Source organism: Psammomys obesus, unplaced genomic scaffold, assembly GCF_907164565.1.
Source record: "Psammomys obesus unplaced genomic scaffold, mPsaObe1.curated_primary_1811, whole genome shotgun sequence".
Lineage (NCBI taxonomy): Eukaryota > Metazoa > Chordata > Mammalia > Rodentia > Muridae > Psammomys > Psammomys obesus.
The window spans coordinates 990,775-1,012,643 of NW_026592118.1; the positions used below are offsets into that span (position 1 = coordinate 990,775).

Below are 21,869 nucleotides of genomic sequence, written 5' to 3' on the forward strand. Positions count from 1 at the left end.
CATATTCTCTAGGAATGTTTATCACAGCGCTAGCAAAATACTGCCTATTTGCTTATGTTTCTCCTCTTTGATCATTCAGGTTAGCATGTCAAGGGTAGTATGAATTACAAAAATATTTTTGGTTTAAACTTTTTTTGTTTATACATCTAATATCTTCAGTTAAATCAAAAAGTAAATTAAGTGCATAATTTTCAACTCAGAAATCTTTTATGCTATGATGTGGAGCAAACTGAACCTCTATTAAAATGCTGCCTCACATGAAAACACAAGTCTTTGCTCAGTGGAATAATAGATGGCTAGGATAGTAGGCAGATAAGGATGGGTCCTGGAGGCAGAGACCTCAGTTAAATAGCAGCTTTGCTTTGTCAAGACCTGTGAGTCCACCTCTTTGAGCCTTAGCTTCCCTTTCTCTATTACTGGACTGTGTCTTCGAGCTGTTGTGAGGGACAAATGAAAAACACACACAGAGAGCCCACAGTAAGGGTACAGAGATTTCTGTTTCAACCCCTACTCCTTTCCCTATTTGGCAAATGCTTATTGAACAGATAGCATGTTTTGGGCAATAGGATTCACAAATACATAAGGTATAGAATTCCCTATGGAAGAGAACCATTGAATGTCCAAGTGCTGGTGTTATAGAAATTATAAGGGGAAAGCGCTGGCTGGCAGCTTTCCCCTTATAGAGCCAATACAGGCAGCTTGTCTCACCTGGGCCTAAGGTGACAGTCCACATGCAGGTTCAAACTACTAATTTAAGTCTCAGTATCACTGTTGTTAAACTGAACCTGCTTTCTTCCTGCCCTGTTCAACTTCAGGTGAGCTTATGTGCCATTCCCAAACAGGATTTAGGTAAGTGGCTAAAGATTTGGTGGAATGAGGAATGAAAACACTAGAGGCTGCTGGACAATGCAGTTTTCCCAGGAAAAACCAGTAGCAACTGAACACACAGGAAAACATCAACATTTGCTGTTTGGTCTGATAATAAAGGAGAGCAGACATAACACATCCTGAAGGTTCCTATATGCACAAGCTCCAGTAGTGTGTGCTGAGCATGGACAGTCCTTTTTCTCAGGGTCAGGGAGAGCTTGCACTTGAGAGGACGGGACAATGAGCTCTCAGTCTTGCTTGGCAAGCCTTAACTTCTCCCCTTCTCTTTTTTCTTTCCCTTCTTTTATTTAATTGCTTTTTTTTTTTTTGAAGCAGGATGAGAAAAAGGGAAATAGGCTTTTATAATGAATGTCCTGTTTGTTATCAAAGGTATGCTTCTAATCACTCTTAATCGGTGGGCTTAGAAGGCATAAAGAGCATAAAAATGTCTTGAAAGAATTTAACACTTTGTTGGCATAGAATTCTGAAATAAAATCCTCTCTCTGATAATGCAATACTCTTGTATACAATCAGTAATTCCTGATGGATTTACTTCCATGGCAAAGAGATTCATTATAAGTTTATTGTTTGAATACTTTAGATTTTATATGAAGTGTTACATATTTTTACAATATGCTATTGCTTAGCTTTGGCTGGAGAGATGGCTCAGTGATTTAAGGGTGCTTACTTATTCTTACAGAGGACCCAAGTTCAGTTTCCAGGCACCCACATCAGATAACTCACCACTGCCTGTAATTCCAGCTCTAGTGTAGGGAGACCTGACGCCTGTGGCCTCCATTGACATCTTCACTCATTCGTGTATACTCACACACAGATGTATAATTAAAAACAATAAAAAAATAAATAAACCTTTAAAGAAAAAAGCTTAGCTTACAGAAGAATCTCAGGCATAAGACACTTCCATAGCAAGCACAACTCTAGAAATGTATTTTCAGTCATTGGTATTAGAAGGAGGACATGCCAGTGGTGAGATGCTCTCTCTTCTGGATACCTCTGATTTTAAATGTGTTCCAGAAAGAAAGAACACACACTCTAGGCTCCACATGTCATAAAGCATGCACCACCTTTTCCTTAGGTTATCTCCATTCATACAGTTCATGGAGCATATTTTATTAAAGTGCTACTCTCTCCAAGGCCTGCCCCAGGAAACCATCCTTTCCTTTGTGACATTTTAAGGTGACTCTGAACATTTTTCATTGTGTGTCATTAAATAAATTTTAATTCAAACCTCAGAAGCAAGGAATGTGTAACTCTTGGTAAACAGTACCTATTCAAGACTCCCAGAGACCCTCCTTTTGGATAAATTTAGTTACATACTTAAAAATGTAAAGACATGGAATAAAGATGCAAGGTTATGGTCATTTTCAAAACAGGCCTTAGTATGAGGCACATTTAAAGGATCCAATTGATATTTGAAAAAAACAAAATAACTGTCATGCCTGTATTTTGATATTAAACAAACTTACAGGTTTCTGCCTGCCTGTCTGTCCACACAATAAGGAACAGCTCTGAGCTGAGGGTCAGAGTCCACCAGAATAAGGGACTACTAGTTACAAAACAGCTCTCATATATAGAGCTGGGAATTTTCACAAAGACTGTTAAAGACAGTATCAGTAGGAACAAAATCATCCTTTTGGAAAATGATTTAAACTGTAAACTGAATTCATTGTGGACATATAAATTCTGGCATTTTAGCCTGATTGCTAAAGGACACTTGAATTAAATACAAATAAGAATTCTAGATCATCCTGAGTGAGGTATCCCAGAAGCAGAAATACACACATGGTATATGCTCACTTATAAGTGGATATTAGACATATAACATAGGATAAACATACTAAAATCTGTACACCTAAAGAAGTTAAAGAAGAAGGACCCTAGGTAAGATGATCAGTCCTCATTCAGAAAGGGAAATGGGATAGACATTGGAAGAGGGAGAAAGCAGGCAACAGAACAGGAGCCTACCACAGAGGGCCTCTGAAAGACTCTACCCTGCAGGGTATTAAAGCAGATGCTGAGACTCATAGCCCTATGAAATCTTATGAAAGACCTGGAGGGGACAGGAGCTCCACAAAGATAGCAACAGAACAAAAAAATCTGGGCCCAGGGATCTTTTCTGAGACTGATACTCAGGGACTAAGGACCATGCATGGAGATAACCTAGAACCCCTGCACAGATGTAGCCCATGGTAGCTCAGTGTCCAAGAGGGGTCCCTAGTAAGGGACACCCGGGAATGTCTGACATGATCTCAGGGGCAGGCTCCTGATCACCTCTACCTGAGGGGGGTGCAGCCTTACCAGGCCATAGACACAAAGCAGCCATTCCTGATAAGACCTGATAGGCTAGGGTCAGATGGAAAGGGAGGAGGACCTCCCCTATCAGTGGACTTGGGGAGGGGCATGGAAGTAAAACAGGGAGGGAGGGCGGGACTGGGAGGGGCTGAGAAAGGGGGTTACAGCTGGGATACAAAGTGAATAAGTTGTAATAAATAAAAATAAATAAATTTAATTAAAAAAATATACACACACAAAAAGAATTCTAGAAGGGTGAACAAAGGGTAGACTTTTTATCTCTGAGATGGAGAGACTAGTATTGTTTCAGAAGTTTTAGGAAGCGATTCATATGAAACCACAGCATACTGAAACAAGCAAACGTGTGTCAAAAATGGAAAACAAATCTCCCATTATTTAATGAACAGTAACAAAAATAGTTCCTTACAATAGATATATATTGAAATTATATATATTTATATCTCAATCGTGTGAAGTGGTGTATTTTCTCCATTGGTATAGCTATGATGAAGGGTGACAGACAGAGCTTATCCTCGATTTTAACTCACCATCTAATTTCTTCTGCTAAATGAAGTGGTCAGGATGGTGATGTTTATTAATAGTGGATGTTTACATGGTGCTAGCAGTGATGCTGTTTGGTGCTACATATGGGCGGCACATGTAAGAAGAGGGCCTGGCACTCAGGAGAAGAAGTTAAGGTCTGTACCAACAATCGTGGTGTGACCCAGAGACAGAGAGAGACCACTAGGAATTTGTGTGCTATTTGGGATTTACTATCATGAAGTTCATTGACAAAGCTAGTCTATTCTACTTCATCCCAGAAAAGATAAGAAGACATCCCCCAGGAGTCTGGCATGCTTTAAGCTTACATCCAGTGTCAAAGAGCTTTCTATGAGCCAGGAAGATGGCAGAGAAAATAAGAAATGTGCTCATTAACGCAGTCCTTAGAGACAAGAGAAGCATAACATAGCTTTGGTCCTGTGGAAGGAAGGATGCTTGAGTTGGAAATAAGATTTGAAGAAATTACTCAGAAGCTTGAAGTCAGTAAGGAAAAAGATGCAGCCTCTACGGAGGTTTTTTGAGGATAGACAAAGTCTTGCTATGTAGCCAGACTGTCATTCTTCAAGCCTTAGCTTCCAGCACTGCAATTAGCATGGTATCACATCCAGCTTTCTGTCCAGGTTGATGAAGAAGTATACATAACAAGAATTCAATAGAAGAAATATAAGAAAGCTACAGTATTGGTGGGAAGGTTTTCATTAATTTACAATGGTTTCGTGTGATTGTGTACTTTTTTAAGGCGAAAGTTCCTAAATTTTCAGATTCCTTGTTTTTTTACTGGTAGAGATCAAATGTAGGGCTTTGTGCATGCTAGATGCACACACACGCTGCTACTCTCTTCCACCTAGCATAGCGTTTAGATTCTCAATCTGTTAGACTCAAAGCTCTGTGGGGGCACTGACGCTGGCTATCAGTAAATGCCTCTCCTACCATAGAACATATGTAACAGAATTTAATAGATATTTTTGAATAACTCAATTAATAAATTAGGTCACTACTCAGCAAGTATTAAGAACTACTCAGCTACAAAGACAGTTTTTTATGTATTATTAATATATCTATATTTAGTCATATTTTCCAGAAAACTATTAATTCTTTCCATAAATTGGCACTGGAGTTGGAGGCACTTAGAATTGAAAGATATGATATACATATATACATTTAAAATTTAGACACTAAACTGAAATAGAAATGGGCACAAGAGAAAATTAGTACTTGAATCAGTGTGGTGACACCAAGACAACACATGCAAAGGCAGAAAAATGAATGAAACTGAGAGAGATAGACATGAGGTAAGGGAAACTTTTCACTTAATCTTAATAAAAGGAATTCTACTAAGCAACTTAGTACGAATTTATGTTAATTTGAGAAGGAATGAGGCAATTCTTGTGACAACTGAGTTAATGCTCGATACTTCTATGTCTCACACATGGAAAAGATGCATTGTCATAGAGACATCACAGTCACTTCACTGCTTAAACAAAAATCCCACACAATTATCACTGTACTGTCACAATCCATCTTTACAATAATAATAATCTACCCTCCTTTCTAATCGCAGTCCTGTTGATTACATCACTGGCCCTTGCCAGTGGGCCAGCGCCATTTCCCAAGCACAGTCAAGAGCCAGTTACAGTGTTGTGGCTACTCACCTCATAATGCTGAGTGTCTCTACAACGTCTTTCATTTTCTTTGCTATCAACAACAAAAACAAACACGTTATTCATCCATTTATTTTTATAATCTCTTTTATCCATTCATATTGTAATGCTAGAAAATTCTTTTAAAAGTGGTCAAAGAATCTCTAAACCAAATTCTTATAAAATTCAAAACCAAAATAGAACAAAAAGTTAAAATTTAATAAGCAACCTAGGAAATGCACTAATCTATTGGGAATAGCAGCACATGTGGATTCACAGCAGTTGTGACCGCCTACACAATATCTGCCAAGCTCAAGCCGTATAAAATCCCAGTGTTGGGGAGTTTGTGGCATGAGTCCCAACACTAGCTGAGGAGCTATTGGCATTTGATAGCAGATAGAAGAGGAAGAACCAGTTTGATTTAAGAGTGTGTACCACCTTCTTGGGCAGTTCTCATACCCAAGAGTATTTGAACAACACACTTTGGCTTGTCTATCTTTTTTAAAAAGGTGAATGTGAAGTTAGATGGGTAAGGAAGTACGGTGGATCTGGAGAAGTTGGAGAAGAGAGGTTGAATATGATCAAAATTGATTTTATAAAAATTTCAAACAAGAGAATATCTCTTATAAAAATGCATGTAAAAAAAACCTATAAGAAAATCACATGTGAATGTGATTGTTTGCCATAATAGTAGAGTCTGTACCCCAAATACTCTCTGGCAATAAATACTACATACAATCCTTTCTACTCTTTTTTTTTTTTTTTTTTTTTTTTTTAGTTCTTATAACTCACTTTGTGATTAGTGAAAGAAATCTTTCATACCCTTGAAAGTAGAGTGAGAAGAAAATTCTCACATTACCTCTTATAAGACTCCAGTTCAACAGCTTCAGGTCCAGGTCTTTCATGTGACTGCATGGAACTAAGACTTTCCATGTTCTGTAACACAACAAATGTGAGTTGCTATGAGGCAAGGAAAGAAAATTCAACAGCATATTCTCCTTTCTTTAAAATAGACAAATCAGGGACTCTATAGATAAAGACACTTCGTTTTGTTAAAATGATGATTGTTGGTATAAAGGTATACGGAGCCCTCTCATCCCCTTATCCGACAACATCATTAAAAGGGTCAATTGTAACATCCTCATTAGCTTAAAAAAACTCTTATGGCTAATATACAAAACTCAGATTGCCAGGAAATCAGGATAGTTTGGGAACTACAATAGAGGAATGATCTTTAATCTAATCTAACAGTCACTGCTAATTTAGTTTTTTATTTTCTTTTTAGTCTTTATTGGTTTCGAGACAGTCTTGTATGATAAAGGATGAACTTGAGGTATTTTCATGCTTCCATCTGGAAAGTGCTTGGTTACAGTTCTGTGTCCTCACACACAGTTTAATTTGTTAGCATTGTTGAATATAATGCTTATATGACTTTGAGTAAACAATAGGCAGTGATGAATAGAATGATCTGATTACAAATCAACTTGATCCAAAGTCTGTCTAATGAGCTGGCATGAAGCTCAGCAGTAGAATACCTGCCTGGTTTGAGGTAGGCCCTGAATTCGATTGCCTGCAGAAGGAAAGAAAAATATGTGTTATTTGCATTTCTCACCTGTTCCTGGGGACAGTATAAACTAGTGCAACCACAATGGAAATAAGTTTAGAAGTTTCTCAAATAATTAGAAACTCAGTCTTCAAGTGGGTACCCTAGTAAGGGGAACAGGGACTGTCTTTGACACGAACTCAGTGGCTGGCTCTTTGATCACCTCCCCCTAAGTGGGGAGCAGCCTTACCAGGCCACAAAGGAAGACAATGCAGCCAGTCCTGATGAGACCTGATTAGCTAGGGTCAGAGGGAAGGGGAGGAGGACCTCCCTTTTCAGTGGACTTTTCAAGGAGCATCAGAGAAGATGAGGGAGGGAGGATGAGATTGGGAGGGGGCTACAGCTGGGATACAAAGTGAATACATTACAATTAATAAACATAAATTAACTAAAAAAAGAAATACAACTATCATATGATATACTAATCCTGGGCATATACACAAAGCATTCTGTGTCTTACCACAGAGATACCTGCACATCTGTTTATTGACATGCTATTTAGGGCGACAAGATGAATGAAGCCAGCATAGATGTCATCAACAGAAGAATGGATAATGAGAGTGAATGTGGTATACACAGAGTGGAATTTTAGTCAGCTGTTAACAAAAATAAAATCATGAAATTTGCAGGAAAATGGATAGAAATGGAAAAACTCCATTAAATGGAGTGACCCAGTCTCAGAAGGATACAAATGTTCCTTCTCTTTCATATGTCAACCTGAACTTTGAATGCTTATGTATGGAAGTAAGGAATTAGGGGAGTGGGTACAGAGTTTGAAACTAGATATAAAACCACCAGAGCAGACAAGGAGTGTGAAGAAAGTGAAGGAGGGGCAAAAGTTTTATGTGACTTCAGAGTGGAAAGGAGGCTATAAGGGTGGGAGGGTAAAAAGGAAGGAGAGAGATGGAGAAAAATACCACAATACAACCTAATTCTTCATAAGCCAATGCCATTTTATTTTTAAGTCAAGGCAGTTTCTCCTCAGTGCAACCCTTGTGTTTGAGTTACAGCTTACCTTTCATCTGAAAATAAAAACAGCTAGTACGTTATGATTTTTTCAACAAATCTTGCCATGTTTACTTACAAAACTAAGATTCATTTTCTTTGTGTACCATTGAATACAGAAAGAATGCATTGGCTTCTGCATTCTGTGTTTTGGCAATTAACATTTAACTTTCCTATTCAGGACCTATGACAGAAACAAAGGTCTTATAAACACTATGACAAAGCATGTTTGGGCCAGTCAAACTATGAAAGTGATGGAGGCAACACCAGCGGTCTGTCTGGACAGCATGTGCTGTTGCACTAGTGGTACCCAGCACAGTTCAGCATGTGTGATCAATGTGCTACAATGTGTGAGAGCTGCTGCACTGTGTAGGGTATAACAAAGCCCAAATGAGAGAGACAGAGACAGAGAGAGACTTGGTGTGTTCCTTGAGTACTGCAGGATCCCAGAACATCTGCTTTCTTCAGCACAAAGCTCTAGACATGACCTTGGAGTTTTCTTCTTTGTTCCAACTTACAGGAGGAAGGAGCAAATGAGGCATCTCATGAGACAGGCCTGGAAGCCATACATATCACTTCTCAGGAGAAAAAAGGCAGGATATGTGCTGTTACTAGGGTAGAAAGGCAGGATCTGTGCTGTTATTAGGCACATGGCTACTTCATGACTGGAAGATAAGGATGGGGATGGGAAGAGCTAGAAAGCTCTTCATGGTGCCTCTTTACGATATCAGTAGTTTTTTGTTTTATGTGTATGTGTATGAGGGCACAAGTACACCTGCACAGGTCTATATTCAGAGGATAACTCTATGGTGCTAGTTTTCCCTGCCATATTTTAGGACCCAGGGATCAAACTCAGGCTGCCAGTCCTGCTGATCCCATTCTGCTGGGCCTAGCCTATGTATTTTAAGCAATAAAACATAAAATGCCCAAAAGTAACAAAAAGGAATTTAAACCTGCCAGTGATCCTTTGCTAATGAGCTCACATCACGGTCTCCTTTCTTTAACTCAAGGTTAGACTAAGACTTGTTTTGACTGGCAGCACTGCCCTGACCTTCAGGGTGGCATGTTTGTTCAAAGGAGGCTTTCTGCCCTTGTCCTTTAACAAGCTCTGTCAGCATGTACAGCTTTTGAGACCAAAGTCATTTTCTTTCCATGTTTAAGTGCTGTGGTCAAATAGGTTTTGAGTCTAGTTGGGCAGAGGGGGATTTAAAGTAATTTCCAGTCCAAAGCTAGCTGTATCAAGGCATTTGTTCTTTTAGACTTGCAGGTTATATTTATAATTGAATATAAGTTGAAAACATAAAAGGCAGTAGGGTTAAGATCCCATAAATCCTACAGCATCTGACATTAATCCTCATAATAATTAGCAGAATAGACTAAAAAGTGAATACACATTTGGAATAGATATTTCAGGTTGACTAAGTGAGCTTAAAGCTTCTCAGGAGGAATGTTTGTAAGGACTTTTCCTGCCTCTGTGAATGTGGTCAATGTTTTTTTTTTTTTTTTGCCTCTGCATCCCCTCTTCTAGACAGTGTCAAGATTTTCCTACATCAGCCTCCAAGGTACTGACATTATAGAACCACAGGCATGTGCTAGCATGCATTCTAAAAATAATTCAGGGAACTGAGGATAGAACAGTCATTCTTAAACAAAGACTGAGTGTGCTTTTGCTTGCTTATTTGTAGGCTCAGCAGACTCAGAAGAATAGTTGGTAAGTTTTGCATCTGACTGTATTTATGTACTTGACACCTGTCTCATCCTCTGAGAAGGCAAACTTCAGGTAGACAGAATGTGTGTACTTGTTCTGACCATCATTTAGGTCCCCAGTACCCACAGGAGTGCTTATTGGAGACTTGTGTGACTATGCCAGTGTTTCATGGTGGCTGGCCTATTCACACATGGCACTTCCTAGAGAATGACTGCTAGGTGGTTTGGGCACTCTTACTGTATTATGTTGTACTTGAGATCATGTTTGAAACCCTTGTATTGGGTGGGTGATTTGTTTCGCAGCAACAGATGGAATGGTCTTTTGGGGGCAGACTGAAGGTGTACAAGCTAGCTTACTCTTTTGACTCCAAACTAATTAGAAAAGGGTATCAGCCGTACAACGGCAAGACAAAGGGAAAAGGATTCAGAATAGTTTACTTTTTAGTGACTTTTTATTTTTATGTGCATGAGTGTGGATTGGGTGAAGCATAAGCTTCCCAAAAATGTATATGTGAAGGTCAAAGGGCAACTTGCTAGAATCAATTTTTCCATTGCCATTATATAGGAACTGAACTTAGATAGTCAGGCTTAGCAGCAAGCACCTTCACCTCAAAGCCATTATTGCTGGTTCAGGAATTAAGATATTTTAAATATAATAATCTACATTTGACAATTAGAAAGTTGGAAGAAAAGCTGAAGATAAGGAAAAGAAAGGGCTTAGGACAGCTGAGGAGAACATGATTAGATGGGGTAAGAGGGACACCCCAGGTCAAAAGAGATCACAGAGAAGAAGAATCAGTTCTAAGATGTTGACTTTTGGTGTGATGTGAGGCGCATAGAGACAGCATTCTAGTCAAATACTGAGGTGGAAATCATCTGTAGAGACAGCCTTCGTATTGAAGATCAAAAGTAAAGATCTGACAGAGAGGTATCAAAAATTTGGGCAACACTTACATCCCCGCATGACTCCAGCAAGGAGTAAATAGTCACTGAGAAGAGGGCAAACAGAAGTCAGTGTTAACAGAGGTCAAGGACAAAGAGACAGGCGTCAAACACTGGGTATGCTACACGAAGGCCACTGCAGTGGGATCTTAATGGGCCAGTTCATAACAAAGAGAGCCGGGTTTCAGCAGAAAAGTTTGGGTAAAATTTGACTGCAGGGCTGGGTAGGTAAAGATACAACTTTCTCACTGGGAACAGTGTCTCGAGTGTGCGAGGGGTAACTGTGAAGGGGAGTGAAAGGGAATATTCATTTCTTGTGATACATGTCTGAACTTTATCCTAAAATATTCTGATGGGAGATCCTTGTCCCAACTGGTAATATAATTGTACAATCTGTCCTCTGAAATTCCTGTTATCATCACCTGTATTTTTTTCCTAGTGATTATCATAGTTTCATGCTTTGTGCTTTACTCTCCCCACCTCCTGACTAGATTTTAAACCTCACAAAGGCAGGACTTTTTTTTCTTGTTTTTCTTTTTTCTGAATCTTGAAGATCTAAACTATTTTCTGACATATAGAAGGGAAGGGATATAGTTTTTTCCTTTTTCTTTTTCTTTTTTTTTTTTTTTGGTTTTGTATTAAAACAAATATTTCAACCAAGTGTGAAAACCCTGAATTGGTGTGGGGAAAGTTTTTGAAGGTGGAGAAACTGACATACAAAGAAAGAGTGAGGAGAAACAGTGCTCACTGTTGTGTTCCCTGCTCTTTGCATGGTGTTTACGGTGTTTACCTGTGAGTGTTAGATTTTTAAATTCATGAAAAACCTGAGAGGCAGAAGCAGCTGGATCTCTGTGAATTCCAGGCTAGCCTGGTTTACAGAGTGGGCTCCAGGCCTGTCAGAGGTACAGAGTGAACCAGTGTTTCCTAACCAATTAAATAAACTTGGAGACTGAAGAGATAGATCAGTAGTTAAGATCATTTGTTGCTCCTCCAGAAGACCCAGGTTCAAATCCAAGCAGCCACACCAGGCAGCTCTTGACTCTTAGAAACTCCATCTCCAGGGGATCTGATGCCTCTAGCTTCCACAAGCACCTGAACTCATGTGCACATACCTACACTCAGAAACACACACCTACCTACACATAATTACAAATAATAAAAACAAAACCTTAAAACTCATAGAACACAAAACAGTCAAAGGTTCTTTGAGAATATCATCACTTTGTAGAGGAGTAGATTTACCTGCCAAGTTTGCTGGAAAAATCTAAACTATTAATTGCAACAAAGTCCATAGAGCTCATTTGTATTAATGTGGCATGTATGCATGCAGTCTTTGAATGTAGAAGCTGGCAATTGGGGAACGGCAAATTACTTCACACACCAAAAATGAATTGTGACGAGGAGTCTCCCACTGAAATTTTTTCAAACAAAGTTCAGACATGTACCTTAAGAAGTGAATATGCCTTTCCACTTGCCTTCACAGTTAGCATCTAACAAGGTCACAGCACTGTTCCCTGGGGGAAGGTTGATGGGCTAAACTCATGTTTTTTAAAAAAGGATTCAAACTAAGAGGTACATTCTTTCCTTGCTATAAAGCTTTTAATAACCATAAATCTTTTTGGCAGATAAGCAAATCATGGGTCAAATAAAGAGTTAATAAGGTTACTTTATTTAATTATTTGGTCTTCAGGAGCTAGAGATATAGCTAAGTGGTGATACTGAGCTTAGCACACAGAAGGACTGGATTAAAACCCTCGTCTGTTTCTGTCTCTGATTCTCTTTGTCTCTGTTTCTGTATCTCGCTCTCTCTGTTCTCTCTCTGTTTTTCTCTCTCCTTCTTTCTCTTCTCTGTCTGTCTCTATTTCTCTTTCCCACATACATTTTTGCAAAGAAGGAAAAATCACTGATGTTAAAATACAGTTAATGTGCAGTGATTGTTTTGGGAACACGATCAATCATAAGTTTCTAGTTTTGTATTATACGCATTTACTTAGGGGAAAATGTAGATTTTTCTTCTAAGCATATATAAAAATTAGCAATGGAAAACCAGCCAATATATAGTTTTAATAAATGTGTAGAAACCACAGCATGAAGCCATTAAAAGCTGAGCGATAAAGGAGACTAGAAATACTCTGTTTCCATTTCTATTGGAGACTCCATTTATCTACAGGGTTGTTATTTTATTAAAAGAAAAAAATAGCAAAAAGAACAAGATGGCATATTTTGGGTTTCATCTTTCAGATAAGCTGTAGCATAAACAAAAAGATGAATATTAAATTGTTACACTGACGTTGTCACTGACTGAAAGAATGCAAAAACTTAGATATTGAATTAATGCCTCAAATTTCAGGTATGAAATAACCATGTTGACCATTAATCTCTTTTTGCTTTTGATTAATAGAGAGGAAGATACTGTAAGGGTTTAGGCTTAATACCATCAAGGATGACAAGATTTCAGAGGGCAGCACTGATGTTTCTCCTGGCTACCTTAACCTATCTTGCTTTGTGTTCCAGTTTAAGTGTTCATATGGACAAGGATAAAGAAGATGGAGGAAAGAAAGGAAATGTGCAAAACAATTTTATTTATGAATATGTAAAATGCTTAAAATTAGATTAAAACCAGTTTAAACAAGATCAAAGTGTTGTCTCTTGCTCTTTGGGCAGAATGCCACACTTCTCTGCCATCATCAGTATACTCATTAAAAAGAAACACAGACGTGTTCACTTTCTGGACCAGGAGTCTTTCTCAGGACGCCTATAATTTTGTGAAACTCCATTTTTTTTAATTAAGAAAAAGAGATACTTCTCTACAGGGTAAAGAAGTTACTAAAACGTTCACTTACCAGGAGCCCATCGTGATTTTCACTGAGCTCTGCGAGCCCGGGACTCGACTTCTGACGCTTGGGTTTGCTTCTTTCCCCAACATAATCACAAGTGTCATCCTGGAACCTTTCTGCTTCCTGGCTATTCAAAATACACTCATCACAGTTGTTGAAGCCATATGGAATATTCTCTTTATTGATAAGTTCCCTTGAATGGAAAAAATTAATCTTATTTTAAAATGTAAAGGGGAACCTTTATAGCATATCACATGTCTTATGCACAGAAATATCATAATCATGGGCTTTGATTCATTTGCACTTTTAAAACATTAGTATTTTAAACTATAAAAAGTTTTTACAAAATTAATTTAGCAAAGTTTTATTTTAATTTGTATCATGGATCAAATTAAAATGCCAACACAGCACTATGGCTTGGTAAGGTAGAAATGATTGAAAATCTCACAGCATGGGTGAGTTAGTGTGACTCCCTAATCCTAAAACTGCATCAGAAAATAAATAAGTTTGACAACTAAGAATAGACACCATATTTTACTGTCACATCCCCCAGTGAAAGAAAGCACTAAATATTTTATTCTGTAATAAATTTATACCTTTAAACTACAATAGAAACAAAATTATTAATTAAAAACTACTATCATATTTTCAAAGTTTTATTTTCTTTAGATATTTTTAGTGCTGTATAATTCGGTCATTTTAAAATGGAGAATATATATGTGTGTATTAAAATTGTGTGAAGTTTATATACATTTATCTGAAATACCTTAAGGACAAACTAAGTGAAAAGGGGAGATAAAGGTGACAGACTGTAGCATACAGGCATTATATTCTTGCACAGTGGCTTTTGTGTGGATGGTTGCACAAGTCTGGTTATAAATCCAAACTTACAATCTATCCTCAAATTCTGTCTTCTTCTTCCCATGATATTTCCCAAAGGTACTATGTGTCAATTATTTTTATTGGAGGTCCTAACATGCTTGATTCGACTCGACTGTGTTCCCTCTCTATTCCTGTGTCAATGTTCCGATACCTAAAATGCCCATTGAAAGCGAAAGGCCTCTCAGAAGTAATCCAGTCTAAGGGAGGTCATTACAGCAGGGCATCCAGTGTGAGTGGTGTCCATGTAAGAGACATCCGGAAAGCTCTCACAGAAGGAAGGTCACGAGAGGACAGTGAGAAGATTGTCAGGTGCAGGCCCAGGACAATAATCTTGTCTGAAACCTGCCCTGCCTCCACCTTGATCATGGCCCTGTCATCCCCTAGATCTGTGAACAAATAAACACTGCTGTTTAAAACAACCAGTCTTCTATCTACTTTGTTATGGGAGCCAAGCAGACTAATACAGAAGCTGAAGAGTATTTTAAAACTCAAATGGAAATGCTGATTTTGTTGTTGTTCTTAGTAGTTTGGAACAATGAACAACTAGGCAGAGTAAGCTGTTGAAACTGATAGGCAGCAAGGCACAGTACAGCTGTGCTGTGTGCACCAGCCCCCAGAGGCGGGTCACCTGTGCATGTCAGCCACGGCGCATAGAGGGTTTTGCCTTTCCCAGACACACACTGCACTGCACTGCTATTTGACATGATTTCAACCTTCCCTGGACTGAGAACTCTGGGCCTTTTATTTCAATGATTTCGATCTTTTCCTGGGTTTCCTTTCTTTTTCCTGGTTTTCTGTCTGGTCCTTCCTGCATATGTAATATTCTAATAATCTTGAGCGTACTTTCCATTTTACTTTACAGCAGGATTTTAAATAATATTTATATAACAAACATTTACATTTCCAGGTCATTGTGTTTTAGAAGGTTTAAACTACTTTCACTTAAAAATGATACCTTACTATTAAAAAATAATAAAACAGAGATGAACATGCATATACTATTTACCTTATAGCCAGTAGACTCCTTAAGCAAACAAATTAGACTGAAACATTTTATATATTAAATAAATACAAATTTATGCTTTTATTATAGCAAACAATTATTTGAGTTTAATTTTTTTCTTGTAAATTTTATGAATAGCAAATTATTTGCACCAAAATTAATGATTCATGGTCTTTATCTAACTACAGTGTTACTTATATAAAAAGTTGCATTGGCCTCAGTAAAACTTCTCCTACAGTCAGACTCTCACTGTTTAATTGTCACAGCTGTGAGTAGTGAAATACAAAGTACCATAACAAAGTAAATGGATTTCCTTAAAACCTTTGCAACTATCCCATGCAGCTAATGGTTTGGGGTAAAATATTAAAAGGTTTAGATTAATTGTTCATTTTAAAAAATTAAAAAGTGATGAAAATCTTAGCTAAATTGATTTAATCAGTTATAGGAATAAAACAACTTCCTACATGCTATAATGATGAGCCTTGATGTCCTCACAATTTGTAAAATGAAATAGAATATTAATGGCTCTACTGGGGATATCAGGAAAGATCAAGCATCCTGAAGTCATTGCAAGAAGGAGGAGGGGAAAAGAAAATTCTGAGATTGTACTAGAGGTGTTGGAAGAATAAGCAGCTAGAAAATATGCAAACCAAATGGGTGAAGAATGGGAAAAGGGACAGCGTGGGTGAATGAGTCAGGAGATGCAGCCAGAGTATAGAGAGTTGACAGCATAGACTACAGACTGTGGTCAAGATTGGGCGAGGTAAAAATTATAGCTCTGGGACCATAAAAGATAAGTGACCTTGTTCCTCAAAAACCCGAAGAAGACATTTAGTGTGTTCTGGAAGTTGGAGAAGCCCTGTAGAGCAAGACTTTGGCTTAGAATGTCAGATGAGACAGGAAGATGTCTCTCAACTGATGCCAGCAAGCAGCACAAGGACAGGGCCAGGAAGGTGTCCAGAAAGGAGTACTGTGAAAACTTCTGTCGGTTAGCCATATGTGGTACCCTGGGAGAATGTAAATATTCAGGATAAGGGACCAGAATGAGCATGATGAAAAACTAAGATCAGAGTCCCACAGGTGGGCTACAGCTGACCAGGATCTACAATTCTCCATCTCTTTTGGTTCTCCTGATGTTGCTAGTTGAATACAATCTAGACAACACATACAACAAATACCCATGGACTCGGGAAACTAACCTCTCAAGCTCTCTCTGACGGCAATGTTAGCCTGTGCCTCACATTTCTCAGCCTTGTCTGGCCCCTGTCATTGTTGACCTTACCTCCCCTGTCTGCCACCTGCCACCACCTCCACTTGCACTGCTCTCTTCGTGCTATGGTACCACTTCCCACGCCACAAACTCTTCTGCGGTCCAAAGAGAGTGGGTGGAAAGCATGCTCCTGTGACACATTGAAGCTATTCTTTTAAACTGCCAAAGCAGAGGGTAATAATTATGCTAAAGAATAAATTACACTTTTGGCATAGTAAAACAGACAGTGCAAATGAATTATGCTGCTAAATGCTTTATATAAACCCATCAGTGGCTGATTTCAAATATGAACATTTCTGGTACTACAGTTTTTCTAGTTTCTAAGGAATTTAACAGGAAGTTATGAAAGATATAAAGACATGACTTCCCAAAATATACCACAGCTCTAGATCTAGATGAAATGGAGACACTAAGTCACATAGGAATTACCCTAAGTTGAGAATGGTCATAGTGAAAACTTGGGAAGTTTTAATGTAGATACTGAAGCGAGAGCAGCAGGTGCTCCTATCACATAGGGACTACTTGAAAGCAAAGTCTCAAGCAGTAAGAGCCTATGACAGCTTACTTGTCTCTACCATGCCAAGCATCCTCCTCCTTTTTAAACTGAAGCCCTTGCTGCCTGGTGGGTGTAGAAGATGCTGATGATGGTCCAGCTTCCAAGTCCTCTGAACTTTGATCTCCAGAGCTGTTGACATCAAAAAGACGTTCTTCTACTGCTGATCTGATGGTTCTTCCTAAGAGTCTAGTTAAAAACAAACCACCAAGTTAATGAAGCAATCAAGCTAATCCATGATTGCCTTTAAAATATGCCCAGTTTCAGAAGTATCTTTATTTTCCACAGGAAGACTTTTAGTATTTCATGAGCAAAGACAGAATGGTATGTTCATCTAAAATATGTGTATATTGCATTAAAATCAAATTGAGTTAAATTATACCAATTTATTTGTCTCATTTTATGAGTCTGCAATGATTGAAATGCTCAAAGCAAATCTAGCAACAATTATGAGGTAGTCAAGAGAGAAGTTTTCATTATAGAGTGACAATCAAATATCTCCATAAAGCAAGATTTCTCCAGATCTCATACCATCTTCATGCAGAAGATGAGAGTCTGATTTACAAAGCAAACTGGCACAAATATTTTAGAATATCTACTATATATTTAGAATCCCATTAAGATAAAGCTATATAGGGATTAATACTGTTTTTGGGGGGTAGGGGCAGTTCACCAGAACATTTACAATTCATAATACCATAGCATAATATTTTGACTTTTCCAGTCAAGTCAGGATTTATAAAATTAAAACTTGGTTCACACAAACACATTACAAAACATATTCACGTTTGAAGGACAGACATACTTTGTTAAACCTAAGGAAAAGAGATAAGCACAAAGAGAAAGCAGTGCACGGTGAGATACAAATGGCATCCTTTTGCCCATCGACATGGCTCTTACTCTCACAAACATTGTGCCAGTTTTATAGTGGTAGAATCTTTCAGTGTATCTAAGTAATCAACTGCCATTCAGTTTAATTCTGAGTAAGATGGCATAGAAAATCCTTAATTTGTACTACTCAAAACACATTTTTCTTCACTTGAAAAAGATTCACAGGTTTGTTGTTGTTGTTTTTAATACCTAGGAAAAGGTACCTTTCTTTAAATAAGAAAGTTTCTGCTTGTTTTATTTTGAGACAGCGTCTTGCTACATAGCCTAAACTCAAACTCACAGTCTTATACAACTAGCAGCCCTAGTTTCACCAAATAGTCTTTACGAGCATCATCTTAAAATTGACAAGTCACAGTTTTACTAAATTTTTATTAATTTATTATTTATTAAAATTATTTTCAGACATGGGGCAAATATAGCCTACTTAAGGTGGTTGCTGCAACTTTTGTTTTCTGTGTCCCCAGTGAGTAACTGTTGCAGAGAAAGTAAATATATTAGCATCACATACAGGGCATCTTACAATGGGAAATACCATAACCCTTCCTCCCCTACCCTTACTATGGGAGGAAAAATTATCAGGCACAACAAGGCAAGAACATGTCCATCTTGGTTTAGTTCGCAAGTCTTTGAAGTTGATGAAGCCAAGGAAAGCTAGTTCTGCCCTTGTTTGCTTCCTCAACTAATGGGAAAATCCAAGTCCATCATTTAAGAGTCCAATGCTGTCCTATCAGTGCTCCTCCTCTTTCTTGTTTTTTAGCTCCGTACCACATCTTCTCCAACCCTAACACTTGATTATTACCCAGAGACCATTTATCTAATGATGTAAAGAATATCCAGGCCCTAGGTATACTTCTGCCTTAAACACAGCAGAGGAGATCCTGTGTCAACAGAGCTTGCATTTCTACAGGGCAGGACAGAGGGAACAGTGTGGCAGTGTGCTGTCTGATAGTGGGTCAGAAAGAGATTCCTAGAAGGGATGAATCAAAACATGAAAGTGCTGGCTGGGCAGGACACAGCCAAGGACTAGCTCAGCAACAGAAAGTCAAGTGACCAAAGAACGAAAGAGCAATGTGGTCAGAAAGGCAAGCAAGTGCAGAAAGGCCAGCCCAGGGCAGGGCAAAAGGCAGAGCTGTGCTTAGCCTACATGTAGCTGGAAGCCTCTGAGGAACAAAGAATGTGCCAGACATAAGTAATCCAGCACTGCCACGGCTGTGCTGAGAAAGGGACTTGGTGCTACCAGCACTTTGCTTTCTTTTCTGCATCCCTACAACAACAACAACAACAACAAAGGACTGCAAAAATCCACAAAGGCAGAGCCAAAGTCATTCGATATCACACACTTAACACTGGATGGCACATTGTAGGCACTCAATAAATGTAATCTCAATAAATGAACAAAGTGGGAAGAAAAGTCATCATTAATGCTTTAGCCTTTACTTACATTTTCCATGACAAGATGCCTCCAGGGAACAGAGAGGCATCTTTGCAAAGAGACGGCTTTGCAAACATTTAACTGAACCTGGCATTGTTTTTACTGAAGTAAACAAAAAGCTAATAGTGCCAGGCAGAGTGGCACACACACCTGTAATCCTAGCACTGGGGCATGGGCAGGAGGATTGTGAGTTAAAGGCCAGCCTGCGTTACAGAGTAAACTAAGGCTACCCTACTCTACATAGTGAGACTAAGAAAGAACCTACTTGGTAGTTTCAAATGGGGAAGGGAGATTGTGGATAATCACACATATAGCTACTTTCTAGACATGCATACCTTAAAAATTACTGGCTGTTCATTATATTAATCTTCCAATTCTACACATTAGAATTGCTTCTTTTTACTAATACATGTTAAAAGACATAAAATGCTCAAAAATATAAAAAACAAATGACTTACTCTCCAGTTGTTGAAACATTGCTGACTTGGGACACATGAGCACTGTGAAGAAAAGCAGAAAAAAAGAAAATCAGGTTGGCTGTGGGGTCAGAGATGGTGAGCCAACGTCTGAAGAAATGCCAGGATGGAAGGATGAGCCAGGTCCAAAGTGATCCTTGATGACCACTACCGAGGGCAGGAGTCCTTCCACTGTGTAACACATGGACGTGCTTGTTTACTTCTTGGAACACTCCTTAGAAACCACCTTCTATCTCTAAGCCTGCTGGTGCAGCCTGGGCTGGTGGCCTTCTCCTTCCTTCAAGGTGCTAGTGTGATTGTCTATCACCTGTTGGCCCAGGCTGCAAGCACAGGCATGTTTCTAAATCTTTTAAGAACTCATGGAGGTCAGCAGGGACCAGAGGGGGCAGACAGCAAGGAACTAGGCATTACTTATTACATTGCCATTTCAAACTTGTCTTTCCCACATCGTGTTTTCTTCAAGATGGACACTGTCAAGCTGTGATAGTTCACTGTAACAAGGGATTGGCACCTTTGGCTGAATGTTTATAAACTTCTATTTTCTAAAATGCCTGATTCTTTTTGAAATAATTAAAATACGTATTCCACAACACTGATATGCACCTGTCACAGCTTCTTCCTGGTTGGGGGAACTCCATACTCACAAACCCAGGTAAGGTTCCAGCTTTGGCTATCTAAAATTTTCTGTCACTACTTTTTCACAGGACCCCCCCCCCCCAGCCCCGCCTATTCCATGCTTACTCAATATTTAAGTAAGTACTCTATGCCTAAAAAAGAAGTTAAATGTTGAACAGATTTTTAAGTTTATTAAGCTGTTTTTTTCTTCCTATTTTGCAGAATACACAGGAAGAAGATGAAAGTGTCTAGAGATCACTACTGGTAGCTTCACGTCAACAGACCTAAAAACTAATTCATCTGGTATCATTTCAACACATGCATGTTCTGCTTCAGAATCATTTATTGGGTTCTGCTTCTGTGTAATAACATATTGTAGCATCTTCATGTCAGGATCTGATGCTTGGAGGATTCTACCCCTCCACCACCTCCACCACCTCCACCTCCACCACCACCACCTTCACCACCTCCACCTCCTCCACCACCACCTCCACCACCACCTCCACCACCTCCACTACCTCCACCACCTCACCTCCACCACCACCTCCACCACCTCCACCACCTCCACCACCATCACCACCACCTCCACCACCTCCACCACCTCCACCACCACCTCCACCTCCTCCACCTCCACCTCCTCCACCACCTCCTCCACCTCCACCACCTCCACCTCCTCCACCTCCACCACCACCATGCTAGCTGTGGATGTCCTTATCCCAGAGGGAGTCAATCAATAACCATACTTCAGCCCCAGTCAGTTTTCATCAGTCATGCCAACAGATAGGGAAAACCCCAAATCATTCCATCGTGCAAAAGAAAACTGATGTGAATAAGAAAATAAAAATAAGAAAGAATAAATACACATACAAAAGTAAAAGCCTTGAACCCTGCTGTTTTCAGTTACTCTGCTAAGTGCTTCCTGCTTATATATCTCTCACTTAGATTGTGAAGTATGTGCTGTCTTTTCTGTCTTCCATGAAGAGCTTAGGCAGTACAACTGCTCTGGAGGCTAGTCACAGATGAGTACAGAGGTAGGGAAGTTTCAGCTCTCAACTTGAGCTCATTATCACGTATACTGGGGCATGTTTGCATGTAGAGGTGAAGGCGTAGCATTTGACTTTGCCTTTTGGCCACAATGGCTGTTATTCACAGTGGTTCCCAGGGTCTGTGGCCAACAAGAAACTCTTGCTGCATCTGTCCTAAACTGGAACAGGCAGTCCCCTTGGGATGTTTTGTGGCCGCTAGCCCTCCGTAAATCTAACACTGTATAAT

At 39.1% G+C, this 21,869-nt stretch overlaps 1 protein-coding gene across 2 annotated transcripts in view; it reads right to left on the minus strand.

Moving 5' to 3' along the window:
• Window positions 1-21,869, minus strand: part of Fam13a (family with sequence similarity 13 member A) — an 83,416-nt gene that overhangs the window by 30,875 nt on the left and 30,672 nt on the right. For both annotated transcript variants that reach the window (XM_055612729.1, XM_055612728.1), the window contains 5 exons: window positions 19,965-20,006; window positions 17,196-17,372; window positions 13,482-13,668; window positions 6,241-6,317; window positions 5,394-5,436 (listed from right to left, as the gene is read on the minus strand). In XM_055612729.1, coding sequence (XP_055468704.1) covers window positions 5,394-5,436; window positions 6,241-6,317; window positions 13,482-13,668; window positions 17,196-17,372; window positions 19,965-20,006 — 526 coding nt within the window. The remainder of the gene's footprint in view (window positions 1-5,393; window positions 5,437-6,240; window positions 6,318-13,481; window positions 13,669-17,195; window positions 17,373-19,964; window positions 20,007-21,869) is intronic.